At 32.5% G+C, this 16,149-nt stretch overlaps 1 protein-coding gene across 6 annotated transcripts in view; it reads left to right on the top strand.

Annotated features, from left to right (window-relative positions):
• LOC136976638 (RIMS-binding protein 2-like) overlaps window positions 1-16,149 on the top strand; it is an 88,386-nt gene that overhangs the window by 32,215 nt on the left and 40,022 nt on the right. For all 6 annotated transcript variants that reach the window (XM_067271980.1, XM_067271979.1, XM_067271982.1 and 3 more), the window contains 4 exons: window positions 408-491; window positions 4,342-4,431; window positions 4,881-5,003; window positions 15,415-15,564. In XM_067271980.1, coding sequence (XP_067128081.1) covers window positions 408-491; window positions 4,342-4,431; window positions 4,881-5,003; window positions 15,415-15,564 — 447 coding nt within the window. The remainder of the gene's footprint in view (window positions 1-407; window positions 492-4,341; window positions 4,432-4,880; window positions 5,004-15,414; window positions 15,565-16,149) is intronic.

The following is a 16,149-nucleotide window of genomic DNA, read 5'->3' as shown; positions in this document are numbered from 1 at the left end:
TTCATTTTATTTATTTGAAAAGATGAAAATTATTCACAAACAATAAAAGATATAATAGAGTATAAATGTGTATATCGATGCCAAACTTAGATTAAGAGTAAACCAAAGTTTGGTTTATTCTTGATGTAATAGAGACCAAATTTTAAAAAATTGGCCTTTTGTAACTTGAATGATCAATGAAAAATTTGAGAATTTTTATCATTCTAATTGTAAAATGATTTAAATTAATAATAAAGTTTTGAAACAGTGATAGCTTTTAGATCATCTTTCATTATATAGCTCATTTTTTTTACTAGCCAACTATTTTATTATCACAAAAAAACAAAAACAATCATTGTATTATTAATATAGTCATTAAGATACTTTTAATAAAATGACAGTAATGATAAGTTGTTTTTTCTTTTCAGGATAAAAGAGTTGCAGAAACAGAAGCTGATTTAAATAAATTAAAACATGAATTAAAAGAAAGACAGCAAATCTGTGCAAACTTAGTAAGTTTTTAAATAAAGCTATTTTTATCTTATTTGAAAGATTATTTTGATCTGTTATACATGATTTTATTTCATATTACTTCAATCTGCTTAATTTAAAGGAACAAACTTTTTTATCTATATAAATAAAAATGTAATTTCGTTTGTTCCTAATAGCTAATCTCCGAAAGTTCTTCACCGATTGCTTTGAAATTTTCACACAATGTTCCATTCGAATACGGGCGTGTTTTTATATAATTTAGAGGTCGAAATTCCCCCCAGAGGGAAGAAGGACAGGATTAAGGATTTTATGTCCAACAGATGGTGCTAACTCCGCAAGTACGATGACCTAAGTTTGCTTTTCTGTGAGGCATTATTTGGATAAACTAAGGCAGATCATCAACAGAATATATACTAAAAAGGGATTTTTCGATTTTTCCCCTGCGGGGGAGAGGGACGGTATTAAGGTTTACCGTGAAGAACTTGGCTTCTATTATACTATTTTAGATGCAGTTTTTTGCATTTTTGATTACGTTTTAATAGAGTACATCAAGAGAATGTACACTAAGAAGGGATTTTTCGAGGAAGTGTTATATGTTTATAATACATACATTTTGAGCCACGACAACGAATAGCCGGAACTGCTAGTTTTTTTAATAAAAATGTTTTGTGCTACTATCAAGCAATCTTAAGTTATAACTTTTGCTTTTTAGAATTCTCAAAAAAGAACAAAATATATCGTTACAAATTGTAAATCTCGTTCCAGAACTTTTAAAATTTTCAACAATTCAATAAAAATTGCAGATTATTAATTATCATTAACTTTTTAACAATATTAACATTTATAATATGTGGTGTGTAACCTAATACATTTGCATAATTAGTACTTTTATAGTAGCTCCTTGATAACTAGTATTTTATCCTTATTCAGATTTTACCTTTCTGGCTTTTATGCATACACAACAAGGGAAAGTATCGGAATTGAATCAAATTCGACCCTCTGAGTTTTTTTTTACAAATCTCCACACTTTGAGACACCCTGAATCTAAAAAGTCAAAAAAACGGCAAAAATATTCCACGGATGTGTGTTGGCATGTATTTCATTTAATATCTCAGAATGGGGTAAAGATTAAGTAACGAAATTTGGCATGGCTGCTTATGAAGGGCATTGATGCTATTAAATTTTGGTGGTTAAAGGTCGAGAGAGTGGGAGATAAAGAGAGTTGTGTGTGTCTTTAGTAGGGTCAGATTTAATGATGATTTTACTCGTTATTAACATTTATACTTTTTTTTTTTTTTTTATAAATCTCATCCCTACCCTCAAAATTAAGCATTTTGCCATTTTATAGTAATTAAAAATATAAAAAGTTTTTATAACAAAATCTCATAACAGATGGTGCCACACACAATTTTATTAAGTTATATTGTAATTAAAATTATAAAAGTTATTTTCCAAAATAAGATTTCATTATAGCAGAAAAAGTTATGCAACTCATTGCTGGATTTTTTTGTTATCCTTTTGGCTACTTTTTCTAGATTTATTTTATCTAACACCATTTTCCAGCTGTCTATAGCTCAAATGCATCATTTTTGTTAATAATATTAATGTGTTTTGCTAGACTATAAATATATACTCATTCTAAAATTTTAAGTGCAAACCTACCCTACTTTCTTATACTAAAACCAGTTTATTCCATTTAAACTCTATTATTATCCCATGTTTATTCTCTGTGATATTTTCATGTTTGGTTATCACTAATGTTTTGTAATGCATTATTATGGTTTGTTTTATCAATCTATACAGGAAACCTATATAGCATTTTTTCTTATTTTTGGTGAGTTTTATTGTATATATCCCTACTTTTGATAGATTGTTGGTGATTTTCTTATTATTTCTAAGTACTTTCATGATTGAGATTGACTGCTGACCCCTATTTTATAATTGCTTGTATGACATATTTTTTTTTTGTCATTCTTGATGTCTTTTTCCCATAACACCTAGAAACTCTTTTTTCTAATTATGTTTTTTGTTGTTTGTTGTTTTGTAATGACTTAATAATACCTGTAACTATTCCATTAGAGTAATAGTGTCCCTTTGCTATCATTTTAATCCCTTGTATTACATTATGTTTGTCCATTTCTATACTAGAATATGTTATAGCTCTTTTAACTAATGATCTGATCACTGCTAATTTTTGGGGGTGTAATGCCACTGGACTTCTACTGAATATAAGTGTCTATTGCTTTAATACTGATTTTATTTCTAAATTTCAAATTGTATATATTCCTTAATCAAAATTATAAATAAAATATTCTGTAATTAGTTTATTAACAACTTTGATTAAATTTCTTTCTAATGTTTTAGGAATTAAAATTTAATTTTCAGAAAATGAATTGATCAAATATCTTTTTAAATTTATTTTTCAAGAATATTTTTCAAAATTTGTTATTACAATATGTAATTTATTTATTATTATTTTACACTTTAAATTTGCATTATTCATTATTGATTTGTTCACCATAATTGAAACACACACGGTGAATATTTGAATAAAATATAAATGTTCTTAAAGTTCATAATAAAAAATGTATCATCTAAAAGTATCTGTCATCTAAATATATACAGGATTTCCCTATGTTAATAGGCTAAAATTATTAGAAAAAATAAAGAGAGATTCTATTATTGCTAATGTCGGTTAAATTTATTTTGATAAATTATCAGAAGCTTTTTTATTATATTGACTTTAAAATTATTTAGATTGTTTAGTTAAATTTTTAGAAAACAATATAATTTATTTAACTAATTTAATATGACAGATATTCTATTTTAATTTCTAAAATCAGTTTTGACAATAAATTTTTGCTTATTAAGATTTTAATAAATACATAAATATAAATATAAAAATTTACTTTAAAAAAGAGAGAAGTAAACCAAACTGGAGGGATACACTTGAAATAGAATAAGCCTATTTTTTAATGTCCAGACAAAAGAAAAGTTAAAACAAAGTTTTCAGCTGTGTTAAATGGTCATTCTCAAGTTAGAACAAAAAGAAAGATATCATTCTAGAACAATACATGAAATTTAGATTGGAAGAATATAGACAAAATCTAAAACTAAGAAACAAAAGAATAAAAATTTTAAAACGAAGAAATAAACATATTATGTGAGAAATTATATAAATTAAATGTTTCTTATCATTCATGTAACAATTAGAAACTTTATACTGAGATACTGATCTACAAGATTATGCTTATAAATTTCTAATAACTATTCTAGTGGGAACAAGATATGTCTACGATTTCTGCTTTTTTTTACCCTTTCTATTGTGTAATAATTTGTAGATAGTAAAGGACTGTGAAACAATAACTTTAAAATTTCTCATTTGAGCAAAGCTCCAATATATTTTAGTAAGCATGCTGTTGTACGTAACTATTCTGTGAAATCTGAAACATGCATTGTTCACTTATACTAGAGATTGTTACTGTAGAAGTAAGTAAAAATTAATCTCGATAATTAATCTTGATAGAGTGTAAAAAAAAAATCATATTCCCAATATATGTTCAACAGTTTTTAATTCTGGAAACATAACTTTTATTTTGCGTGTATGCTCTCTGAATGAGAACTTTTAATATGGAAAACATATCTTACTTTATATATATTTTATATTTTAGAGAACTGTGCTTTACAAAAGTTTTCTGCATTTAGTTTAATTTTTTTCCTGAACATTAAAGCCTGATTTGTTGTGCTTTTACTTTAAAATTTTAATTAGATATAATCAATTTATTTTATTTCAATGTATTATTTTTGTAATAATATATAATATGTGTAATATTTAAATGTATTAATTTATTTATTTAATATAAATAATAGAAAAAACAATTAAATAAAGTTTTGGATGAAAAATCTCATCTTGAAGAATATAATAGTGATCTTCAACAACAAGTATTGGAGTTACAACCTGTAAGATGATCTATATTTTAATTATTTTTATAAATATTTAAATATAATAACAAAATAATAGTAATAAATTTATCATTATAAAAATGCTTTAATCTAAGGAAATGTTTTTAGTTGTTGTAAATTAAGTAATATTATACAGATAGCAAAGAAAATATGCATTAATAGGATTAAAGCTATTTCTTTATTGTGGATGTTTAATTTTTATTTCCCTATGCTGAAAAAGAGCATGTAAGAAAATTTGCATAGATTAAGGTTTTTATTGGCTTTTGAATTTTTTTATTTAGTGTTTTTATGAAATCAATAATGACTAATTAGAAAATTATTTTGAAAAATTATTTCCAAAATAATTCTTTTGGAAAATATCACTAGTTTTTTAAGGAATACAAACTTTTGATTAATTGATTAAATTTTTGTTATTTGAAGTTTGTAATCTAGAATTTTTATTTTAGATAGTGGATGATTGTAATCTATTGCAAGAAACTTTAACAAGAGTAGAAAGTAATTATAAAATAGCAAAGTCTGAAGTAGACAGTTTGCAAGGAAAGGTTAACAACCTGGAGGCTTTAGTACAGGTATTATAAATATATTAATTCTTTATATATATATATATCAGGGGTCACTCTGGAAAATTTAAAAATGTTGCCAACCATTTACCAGTTTAAATTTTTTTTGCCAACAGTTTTACTTACTGATTAATGCAGGTGCTGCTAGCCTTATCAGTTTGGCATTTGGAAAGCAAAAGTAACATCTTAATTTGTCAATTATGAGGAGATGACCAGAGGTTTGGTTCTATGATTCGAACGAAACCTGGTCTGAACACAAACAACTTATACAAATAATAGGATTCACTTGTAAAGCATTTTCCAAAAATGGACCTCTGAAAATTTAGTGTTTAGCTTATAAGAACATTGAAAGCTTCCCATCTCTGAGTAGCAATAGCTAACAGGATAAGATGCTAGGCATGAGTTAGATGATGTAGGTTTGAACTTTTGAAGTTTATGTTTAACTTCATTGTTTTATGTGTAATATTATTATTTTATTGCATTATAAGCATTATTATTGGGCTGCAGTTTGAAAAAAATTGTAGACCTATAAATTTTTACTGTCTGTCCTTTCTTATTCTCGAGAACATAGATAGATGAAAGTCAAGACCAGATATGGAAAGTGTAGTGCTACGCAACTATGTATTATTGTTATTATTATTATTATTAATTATTTTCTCGGTTTCCTTTTTGTATGTATCGGGTTTTCTTGGTTTGTACCGTGTCGCGTGGAATTTTCTTATGATGTCACCTTAGGATACGTGAGAAGCTTTCTGATTGGTCCAGAGTGGGACAATAAGTGAAGCGGACTTCCGGAGAGCGGGAAATATAAATTGAGGGACTCTCACGATTGAGGAGACTTTTTGGCTGCTTTTGGATTCGTCGAGGAAGGTTGCCGAGGAAGGGTCAGCAAGGACGTCGGAGTTAGACCGGGAGAACAGGAGTCTAGAAAGGGCGACCACTTTCAGTCGGGAAGCACAATCCGTTTCCATCGTAGTGTAATTGAGAAGTATCAACGAGGGACGTACTTCTGGTGACGTAAATTACGTTCAGGTATCGGAAAGAACTATTAGTTTTGTGAATTAACGTAAAGAAAAGGAACGCTTGGAACTCGAGATCGTGTTGCATTTACTTAACATAATACCGTGATTCGTCGAAGGCTAATATATGCAATTATTGTATAGAAGGAAAATGTGTATGTATATATGTATATAGAGTATTGTAAATTTCGTTAGTTTTAAGTCGTGTATCGTGTAAACTTGAGGGTTAGGAAGCATCTCGCGGTTATTGTACTGTTAGAATAAATTACTGTTGTTTCGCCAAATTCGTGCACGTGTAATTGGTCATTACTTGAGTCCTTAACATACATCCTTATTACATCCGTGGACTTAGATCCATCGGATAATCAACATTGGCGTCCGCGACAGGATATTGATCGGGTTGTTTGTTGTAAAAGGACCGACCAAACGTGCATCTTGTATTAACCCCTCATCCTACTGCCGCTTATATCTGTAATTATAGCCATTGGAATTGTAAATTATATTATTGTAAAACCAAAAGGTTTCGGTAAACTATGGATGAACAAATTACCAGCGGATCTTCAGGGGCAGGGGAATTGGGCAATGTGCCTATTGTAACGGGATTTATGGGCATGATCCCATGTTTTTCGAACCTGCCCGGAGATATTTTAGATGTGAGTAGGTTTTTCCAAACCGTCGAGAACGTCGCGTCGTTGGCAAGCTGGGATGAGACTGTGAAGGTCACCGTAGTTCAAGCCCGCCTAAAAGGTGAGCCCTTGTCTTTATTTTTCGATTTAAGGGACCAGGGCGTCATGAGCTATGATGAAATAAGGAGGGCTCTTATAAAGTGCTTTGGTCGTAAAGAAAAAGAACAGGACCCGTTTGATCAGGTATTAAAGATCTCCCAGAGAAGAGGGGAGAGGGTTTGCGAATACGGGATTAGGATTAAGTCGTTGTTTTCACGAGCGGTGACGCGCAATTCTAATTTAGCGACGCTTCGCGACAATGCTGTTAAGGAATGCTTTATAAAAGGACTACTAGCGGAGATTAGGAGGCAGGTGATGCAGAGGCGGCCGGACACCTTGGATGAGGCGATAGTAAAGGCCGAAGAAGAAGAGGAAATCGAATCGGCCTGCAACAAACGAGGTGGGATAAGTGAGGTATGCGCAAATGTTGAGCATGAAAGGGGGTTGGAGAGAAGGGAAGTACAATTGGGTAAGCGTGTAGAGGAGTTGGAGACTCAAATAAGGAGTTTGACCGAGTCCATGGCATCTTTACTCGAGCACATGAAGGGGAACAATAACCGCGAGAGGTGGGGAAAAGAGCGCCGTTGTTACACGTGTGGTGAAATAGGCCATATTTCGAGAAAATGCAACAAGAGAAGAGGTTTAAACTAGTCAGAGGTCATTTGAAAGGTCAGGCGAATGACCGGTTAGTTAAATTAGAACTGACCAGAAAGATCCACTTGTCAGACCGGGGGTTACCGATTGTAAGAGGTGTAATCCTAGGACGTGAAATTGCTGGTCTAGTAGATACAGGTGCAGAAAGGACCGTAATTAAGAATGAATTGACTGAATATATCAGGCGTGAAAATAGGAATTGGGTGGTCCCAAACAATTCATGTATTAGTGGGATGTCGGGAGCACTCATAAACAGTGATGAGGCCGTAGCAATCGAGTGCTGTTTCCACGATGGGAAAAAGGTATGCACGACAACACCAAGTGTTGGGTTTCCTGAAAGGGCAGGTTACGAGATGATCATCGGGATGGACATTATTTGCCAGCACCCTGGGCTGTTGGTGGGGATCGAATCAGTGGTTAAGGCAGATAAGCAAGGTCGTGAAGGGAGATTTTGTATTAATATAAATAGTGAGGTAGGGGTGGCAGAGGTAGAAAGAGAGGTGTGGAGATTGGATCACCTAGATGAACCGGTTAAGAGGAAAATAATAAATATTTTGAGAAAGTATCCGGACGCTATTGCTAGCGAAATTGCCGAGTTATCTGGCACTAGCAGACATATGCACTCTGTTAGCCTGACGTCGGAACGTCCGGTCAACGTTAGACAGTACCGAATTCCGTACAGTTACTTACCTGGCCTTAAGAAGCAAGTTAGTGAGCTGATAAAAGCAGGTATATGTGAGGAGAGCTCATCGGAGTGGAACTCTCCTATACATGTTGTTCCTAAAAGCTCTGGTGAGATTCGTATCACTTTGGACCTGCGAAAAATTAATGATATAACAGAACCCCAAATATTCCCGATGGCTCGAATAGACGACATCTTATCCCAACTTAATGGGAACAGATATTTCTCGGTATTGGACTTAAAAGCAGGGTATTTCCAGATTCCTCTAGATCCCAAGGTAAGACACATATTTGCGTTCTCCACACCATGGGGAAAATACCAACTTTGTAGGATGCCTCAGGGTGGGAAGAATAGTGGGAGGTTTTTCCAATACATTATGACGAAGATCTTAGCAAAATTTGTCGGAAATAGCTGCTTTGTGTTTCAAGATGATATTGTATTATTTTCACAAAGTTTGGAGGATCATCTTGAGCTTGTCGATCGAGTAATTAGTACATTAAGGGATGAGGGCCTAAAATTAAATCCGAGTAAATGCCAAATATTAGCAAAGGAGGTGAGATATTTAGGACATATTATTAATAGCGAGGGTGTGCGACCTGATCCCAACAATGTTGAGTCGATCAAGAAAGTGGAAACACCTCGTAGTGTAAAAGAGGTCCGCAGTTTTCTCGGTGTGGTTGGATTTTTTCGGAATTTTATCCCGTCGTTTTCCGATATCGCTGCTCCATTAACAGAACTCACCAAGAAAGGGAAGAGATTTTTATGGAGCCCAGAATGTCAGAGAGGTTTTGAAAAGTTAAAAGAGGCAATAGCAAGCCCACCAATTCTAGCTCACCCGGATTTTGATAGACCATTCTATTTGCACACTGACGCATCTGACAACGCGGCAGCTGCGGTGCTCGAACAACGGCACGAAAAGGGACTGGCTCCGATAGGCTATTTTAGTAGGAGATTTCAAGGGGCAGAAATCAATTATTCCACAATTGAGAAAGAATGTCTAGCAATTGTTTTAGCCTTAAGACACTTCAAATTTTTAATTCTAGGCCAAAAAACGATAATACTCTCTGACCATAAACCCCTTGTGTTCCTTAGCAACATTCAAAATGGGAGCAAGCGTCTGACTCGTTGGATAATGGAGATTATGGACTACCATATAGAAGTCCAACATGTGAAAGGCGTTGACAATAAAGTAGCGGACTTCCTTTCGAGGAACGTTAACGGGGTTCATCACTTCGATGTTGAATCTACAAGGGCTGTAATCCCTAATAGATACGAGATTGGTTTATCACAGGATCGCGATGAAACTTTTGGCCCCATAAAAAGGGATTTACTGAGAAGCCCCGGGAATAGAAATATTGGGAGCTATATGCACCAGTATGTAGTAATAAGCGAATGCCTGTATAGAAGAAGCCTCTTGAAGTCCCGTGACAAGTATGTTAGCCAATTATGCGTAGGGGAGGATCTTGCTAGGGAAGTGATTAAGGCTGTTCACGAAAACAATCTGTCGGGGCATTGGGGCGTGCGAAAAACTATAATTAACATTGAGAAACACTATTATATTCGGAATTTGAGGGAGAAGGTCGAAGGTGTCATTAAGACGTGTGAAAGGTGCCAGAGGCATAATGTACACAAAGGAAAGGCTCCTTTCCAAGAAAACGAGACGGCTGAGGCACCTTTCCAAAAGATTGCTGTGGATATAGTAGGACCTATCCGCACATCGAGCAGCGGTAACCGATTCATCCTTGTAATAGTAGATATTTTCACTCGTTTCGTCGAAGCACACCCTTTGAAGGACCAAACTGCATGGTCTGTGAGTAATACAATATTTAATGAAATCGTTTGTAGGTACGGTGCCCCAGAAGTAATTATTTCCGATAGAGGTACCAACTTTCTATCATCTTTATTCTCGGACTGTTGCAAGTGGTTAGGAATTAGGAGGAACATTACTACCGCTTATCGACCTTGTGCGAATGGCACGTGCGAACGGGTGAACAGATCGTTAGTCGAAATGATAACTAAATCCTCTGACGATGGGAGAGTCGAATGGGATGAAATGATACCTTCTGCATGTTTTGCCTATAACAATTCGCACCACACTGCCATAAATGAGTCACCTGCCTTCCTCTTGTATGGTGTTGATCCCCGTACCCCTAATATCGAATACCTGCCTGATGATATGTCTACCGATGAGCGTAGGGCATTCCTGGTCACGAAACTCCGTGCATTACGGGAAAATGCGAGTATCCATGCGCGAAATTACAACAAGAAAGGAAGGGATTATCGAAGCAAAGGGAGAACATTAGTAAGTTTTTCGGAAGGGCAGAGGGTTTGGGTGAGAAAGAAAGGTGTTAAAGGGAATAAGTTTTCTTATAATTATAAAGGACCCTTTCGGATCACCAAGGTGATAAACCCAACTACGTATCGTGTGGAGGGTTGCAATATGAAGGATCAGGAGACTGTCCATGTCGATCGCCTAAAACCTTGCTATGGCTATCCGATTTGTAATAAGAAAAAAAAGAGGGAGGATAGAGGAATTGTACTGGAGGATGATGATGAAGTCCTGGATGATCGGTTGGTGAGGAGACGTGGGGTGGTCACTAACACGCAAGGTGTTGACACAAGTGGTGTGCAGAAGTGCACTGACCTTGAGGTGCGTAAGAAACCTTATAACCTACGTGAACGCAAAATTGATTTCCGTAGTTTGCACTACGGGAAGTGAGTCGCTTGGGGGGGGAGATATGTAGTGCTACGCAACTATGTATTATTGTTATTATTATTATTATTAATTATTTTCTCGGTTTCCTTTTTGTATGTATCGGGTTTTCTTGGTTTGTACCGTGTCGCGTGGAATTTTCTTATGATGTCACCTTAGGATACGTGAGAAGCTTTCTGATTGGTCCAGAGTGGGACAATAAGTGAAGCGGACTTCCGGAGAGCGGGAAATATAAATTGAGGGACTCTCACGATTGAGGAGACTTTTTGGCTGCTTTTGGATTCGTCGAGGAAGGTTGCCGAGGAAGGGTCAGCAAGGACGTCGGAGTTAGACCGGGAGAACAGGAGTCTAGAAAGGGCGACCACTTTCAGTCGGGAAGCACAATCCGTTTCCATCGTAGTGTAATTGAGAAGTATCAACGAGGGACGTACTTCTGGTGACGTAAATTACGTTCAGGTATCGGAAAGAACTATTAGTTTTGTGAATTAACGTAAAGAAAAGGAACGCTTGGAACTCGAGATCGTGTTGCATTTACTTAACATAATACCGTGATTCGTCGAAGGCTAATATATGCAATTATTGTATAGAAGGAAAATGTGTATGTATATATGTATATAGAGTATTGTAAATTTCGTTAGTTTTAAGTCGTGTATCGTGTAAACTTGAGGGTTAGGAAGCATCTCGCGGTTATTGTACTGTTAGAATAAATTACTGTTGTTTCGCCAAATTCGTGCACGTGTAATTGGTCATTACTTGAGTCCTTAACATACATCCTTATTACATCCGTGGACTTAGATCCATCGGATAATCAACAAAAGATTAGGAGCAGGAGTTCCAGATTAATTATATATGAAGTTCCGATTTGCAACGGAAGTCACATTATTTCAATACAAGTATATTCCCGTGAATGGAGTTATAGATAAATGACTGGCAAGACTTTATTACTAATGGTAAAAGTATGATGTACAGGGGCATGACACTACTAAAAAATTCAAAATATTGTGACGAAAAATTGCAGTCCAGCATTGTGACAATTCACAATAATCACTCGTTACTATTATTATTCCTTATTTTTAAAGCTTATAAAGCAAGAGATTAAAAATTTCCTGTTTAGCGAAACAAGTTTCTGTACCTTAAATACAATAAAACAAATAAAAATCTATTCAACAACGTAAAAGAGTTAAGGTACAGAAACTTGTTTTCTGTACCTTAACTCTTTTACGTTGTTGAATAGATTTTTAATTCTTCGCATTTATTGTAAGATGTAAGTGGTGTTATGATATTTGAAGTGTAACAAATGTGAGTGTAGGAGGAAATTGTTCATAATATTAACAATTGAAAAAATAAAATGCTGCATCTATGATACCATATTTTCATATTATTTGTCTTTTGTCCATGTGCAGTAACGTCTGAAACTTATTCACTTGTGAAGACATGTATGTAAAATATACAAAAATAAGTATGAAAAAATAAAAGTCTTATTTAACAATGTAAAAGAGTTAAATCTATAGAGGCTTGTTTTCACTAAAAGGGAAATGATGTCACAATTTTAAAAATCTTATTACAGTAGAGTGTCGTTTATCCAAATCAATTGGGGGCTGGGATTGTTCGGATAACCGATTATGTATGAAAAAATATATAAACCTATCCTATGTTGAAATTTTTCTCCGTTGTGTGTTGCTTCGTGTTGAATTTTCATCGATTTTAAGCCTAACAAAAATTTTTATAACAATAATTGAGGCTATTGTATCATTAAAAATTATTTCTTTATTTTGTACAAACAAAATAAATATATTGAAAAATATAAAAAACAAAAAAATTATACTTTAGAAGTTAATCTAGTATCAAAAACGTTTGATTCAGCATGACACAGTCTGACTGGAAAGTTTTCAGTTAACCACGTTTTGGTTAACCAGCTTTCGGATAAACGACGCTGTACTGTATTATTTTAGTGAAATCATAAATGTCATAATACAAACAATATAGCAAGACTTAAATTCATTACATTTTATTATTTTAGATACAGTGCAATTAATGGAATTTATCATGAAATTAACTAGTGGCGTGCCGTCCATGTAAGCTGTGGAAGTGCTGCTTTCCTTGTATTTTCTAAAATATAAATACAAATTTTCATATCATGTGATTATTTTCATATTTTAATAACTTTGAATTAATTAAAATTAATATTTTATTATAACCGCATTATGTATCTTATTACAAATTTCTATACTACACGTGAAAATAAAGATACCAGAAAGATATTGTATATTCGAATATAAATTTGTATATGCATATTTCCAATGAAAGCACAGTATTGTTGAATATGGAATAGCTTCCCAGTGAAAATATTTGAATTGTGTAAAGCAGCCAGATTACAGGCGTTCGTGCATGCGCTTTACAGAGCGCCAACCTCATGCAGTTTAGCTCGTGGATGCTATACACCAAAATATTGTATAACATTTCCAATGATTCTATCCAGAGCCAGCACAGCTTCCCTACTATAATCAAATGTCACTGCATGCCACTGAAATTAACTTAAATTTTGTGTATAAAGTGTTTAAATTGCCTAATTTAGTTATACTTTATATAAATTACTAAATACTATATATATCAGACATGGGCAAATGCGGCTCTTTTTGAGGTACATGTGGCTCTTGTTGAAAGTGTTAATTTCTGTTTTTTATTATTATTTTTACAATTTTATTTTTATAATTTTGTGAAAATATGTTTATTAAAAAATTCAATATTTCTTTTATATTATATACAGTAGAGCGTCGTTAATTGGAACGTTGGTAATTGAAATGGCCGGAAATTGGAACGATTTTCAGTCGGACTGTGTCGTGCTGAATCGAACGTTTTTGATACTAAATTTACTTCTAAAGTATAATTTTCATGTTTTTTATATTCTTCAATATATTTATTTTGTTTGTACAAAATAAAGAAATAATTTTTAACGATACGATAGCCTCGATTATTATTATAAAAATTTTCGTTAGGCTTAAAATCGACGAAAATTCAACACGAAGCGACACGCAACGGAGAAAAATTCAACAGGAAGCAATACGCAACGGAGAAAAATTTGAACATCGGACAGGTTAATATATTTTTTCGTACAAAGTCGGAAATTGGAACAAAATGACTAATTGGAACAACCCCAGTCCCCAATTGACGCCAATTTTCGACGCTCTACTGTAATAAAATCGCACACCTTACCATACTATCCGCCACAACAGCACATAACTGCGGCTCCCATGCATTTTGCAAAACCTACATTTTGGCTCCCACTGAACTCTTGCTTGCCAACCCCTAATGTATATAGTACAACTAAATTAGGCATATATAGCATATATATATATATATATATATATATGCCAGAAGTGTGTGGTGACATTTGATGATAGGGATGCTGTGCCGACTAGAATCATTGGAAGCATTATATTTTGGTGTGTAGCATCCATGAGCTAAATCGTGTGAGGTTGGTGTTCTGTAAAGCACATGTGTGAATGTCTGTAATTTGGCAATACGATTCAAATGTTTTGGCTGTGGAAGCTATCCCGTATTTGACAATATAACTCTTCCACTGGGAATATACATATATGAATTTAAATATTCAATAGCAATTTTATCATTTTTTTCACATCTAGTTTAGAAATTTGTAATAAGATACATAATGTGGTTATAATAAAATATTAATTTTAATTAATTCAAAGTATGTTAAAATATGAAAATAATTGCACAATATGTATTTATATTTTAGAAAATACAAAGGAGGTGGTGCTTCCACAGCTTGCATGGATGGCACACTTCTGATATATGCACACATAAACATCATTTTAATTTTTTGGAAAATTGATTTTATCAAAAATAGTAATTACTGAACAAATATTTTACAAATTATGATACATATATGGCAGAAAATATGAATTTATTTAATTTACCCTTCATCTTCTGAACATACTTTTGCAACTTACCAATCTAGAAAGTTATACTATGCACCAATTCTATTTTATACCAGTTTCAATCCATTTTCTGAATGAACTGACTTTAGCCATACATTTTTTTCAACATGCATTTAATGTTAATGGCTTTACTTCTTTAATCAATAATGCTATAATTCCAATGCCATCCATATTTGAAAAATGTTTTTGTGCTTCCATTATTTTTATAGATTCAGAATCAACTTTCTTCTGAAATCCATTCTAAAATATTTCTGGTGAAATTAGTTTAAAGACAGATATGATACTAAGATTCTCAGAAAAGAATAGAAATGTTGAAAAATTATATTCAATAAAATAGAGTGGAATTCCCTTCACAAAAGCTAAAAAAATACTATGTTATGCAAGTTTACCGCAATTTTCTATCTGTGTTAGAGGAAAACTATGTTGTAGAACTACCATGTTATACAGGAATTGCTTGTATAAAGTTTGGAAATCTTTTATTAGAAATAAAAATCAAACTTAAAAATTTTAAGCAACATTTGGTTTAAAAAATTATTAATTTCATTACATATAAACAATTATATGATTAAAATATATAAATATATTTCAATATGTGAAAATAAATTAGTAATTTTAATAAAAATAAAAATTTTATATTGATGATAAAAATTAAGTTTTGATTTTTTAAGCATTTACATGAAGCTGCTGAGAAGAGGAAGGAATTGGAAAAACAACATACAGATGCCTTGAATGAACTTAAAAAACAACAAGATAATGTAAAGTTATCAAGTACAGAATCAGAGAAGCAACAAGCTCTTGAAACTGTAAAATCTTTAGAAGTAAGCAAATAATATTATGTGTATTTTTAAATAATTAGAGAATATTTTAGCAATATGGCTTACTTTAAATGTGTTTATTGTAACATGATAAAAGTGATATATGTAACTTATCTTTCATATAGATTATTTAATAGTGACTAATCTTAAAAGAAAACACATTGCTTTACATAAGAACAGAACATTTTCCTGAATTTTAAGACTGTTCAATTTCCTCTATAAAAATAGATTTATCTCCTTAATAGTTAAATATTACTTGAAAACGTCAGAGAAGAGCTGTATTAGTTTTATTGAGTTTTAATAAAATTTGTAATAAAAATATCTTTATCATTATGAACAAATAACTTTTATTTCACTTACAAATTGAATGTTAGTTTTTCAAAAATTTAATGTAAAATTAATTACCATGAATTACCATTACCATTTAATTACCATTAAATGAAAGCCTTTTATAAAAGTTAACTGGAAAAGCATAGTTTCCAGAATCAGAGTACAAGGTTTTTACTTATTTTATAAAGTTTTATATGTATTATGTTAGATAAAAGAATGAATTATTAGAATATTATTATATTGTATAATTTTCATGTA

Source organism: Centruroides vittatus, unplaced genomic scaffold, assembly GCF_030686945.1.
Source record: "Centruroides vittatus isolate TY-2023 unplaced genomic scaffold, ASM3068694v2 contig_417, whole genome shotgun sequence".
NCBI classification, from domain to species: domain Eukaryota; kingdom Metazoa; phylum Arthropoda; class Arachnida; order Scorpiones; family Buthidae; genus Centruroides; species Centruroides vittatus.
Note: the sequence above shows the minus strand (reverse complement) of the source record. Positions and strands in the feature narration are given on the sequence as shown.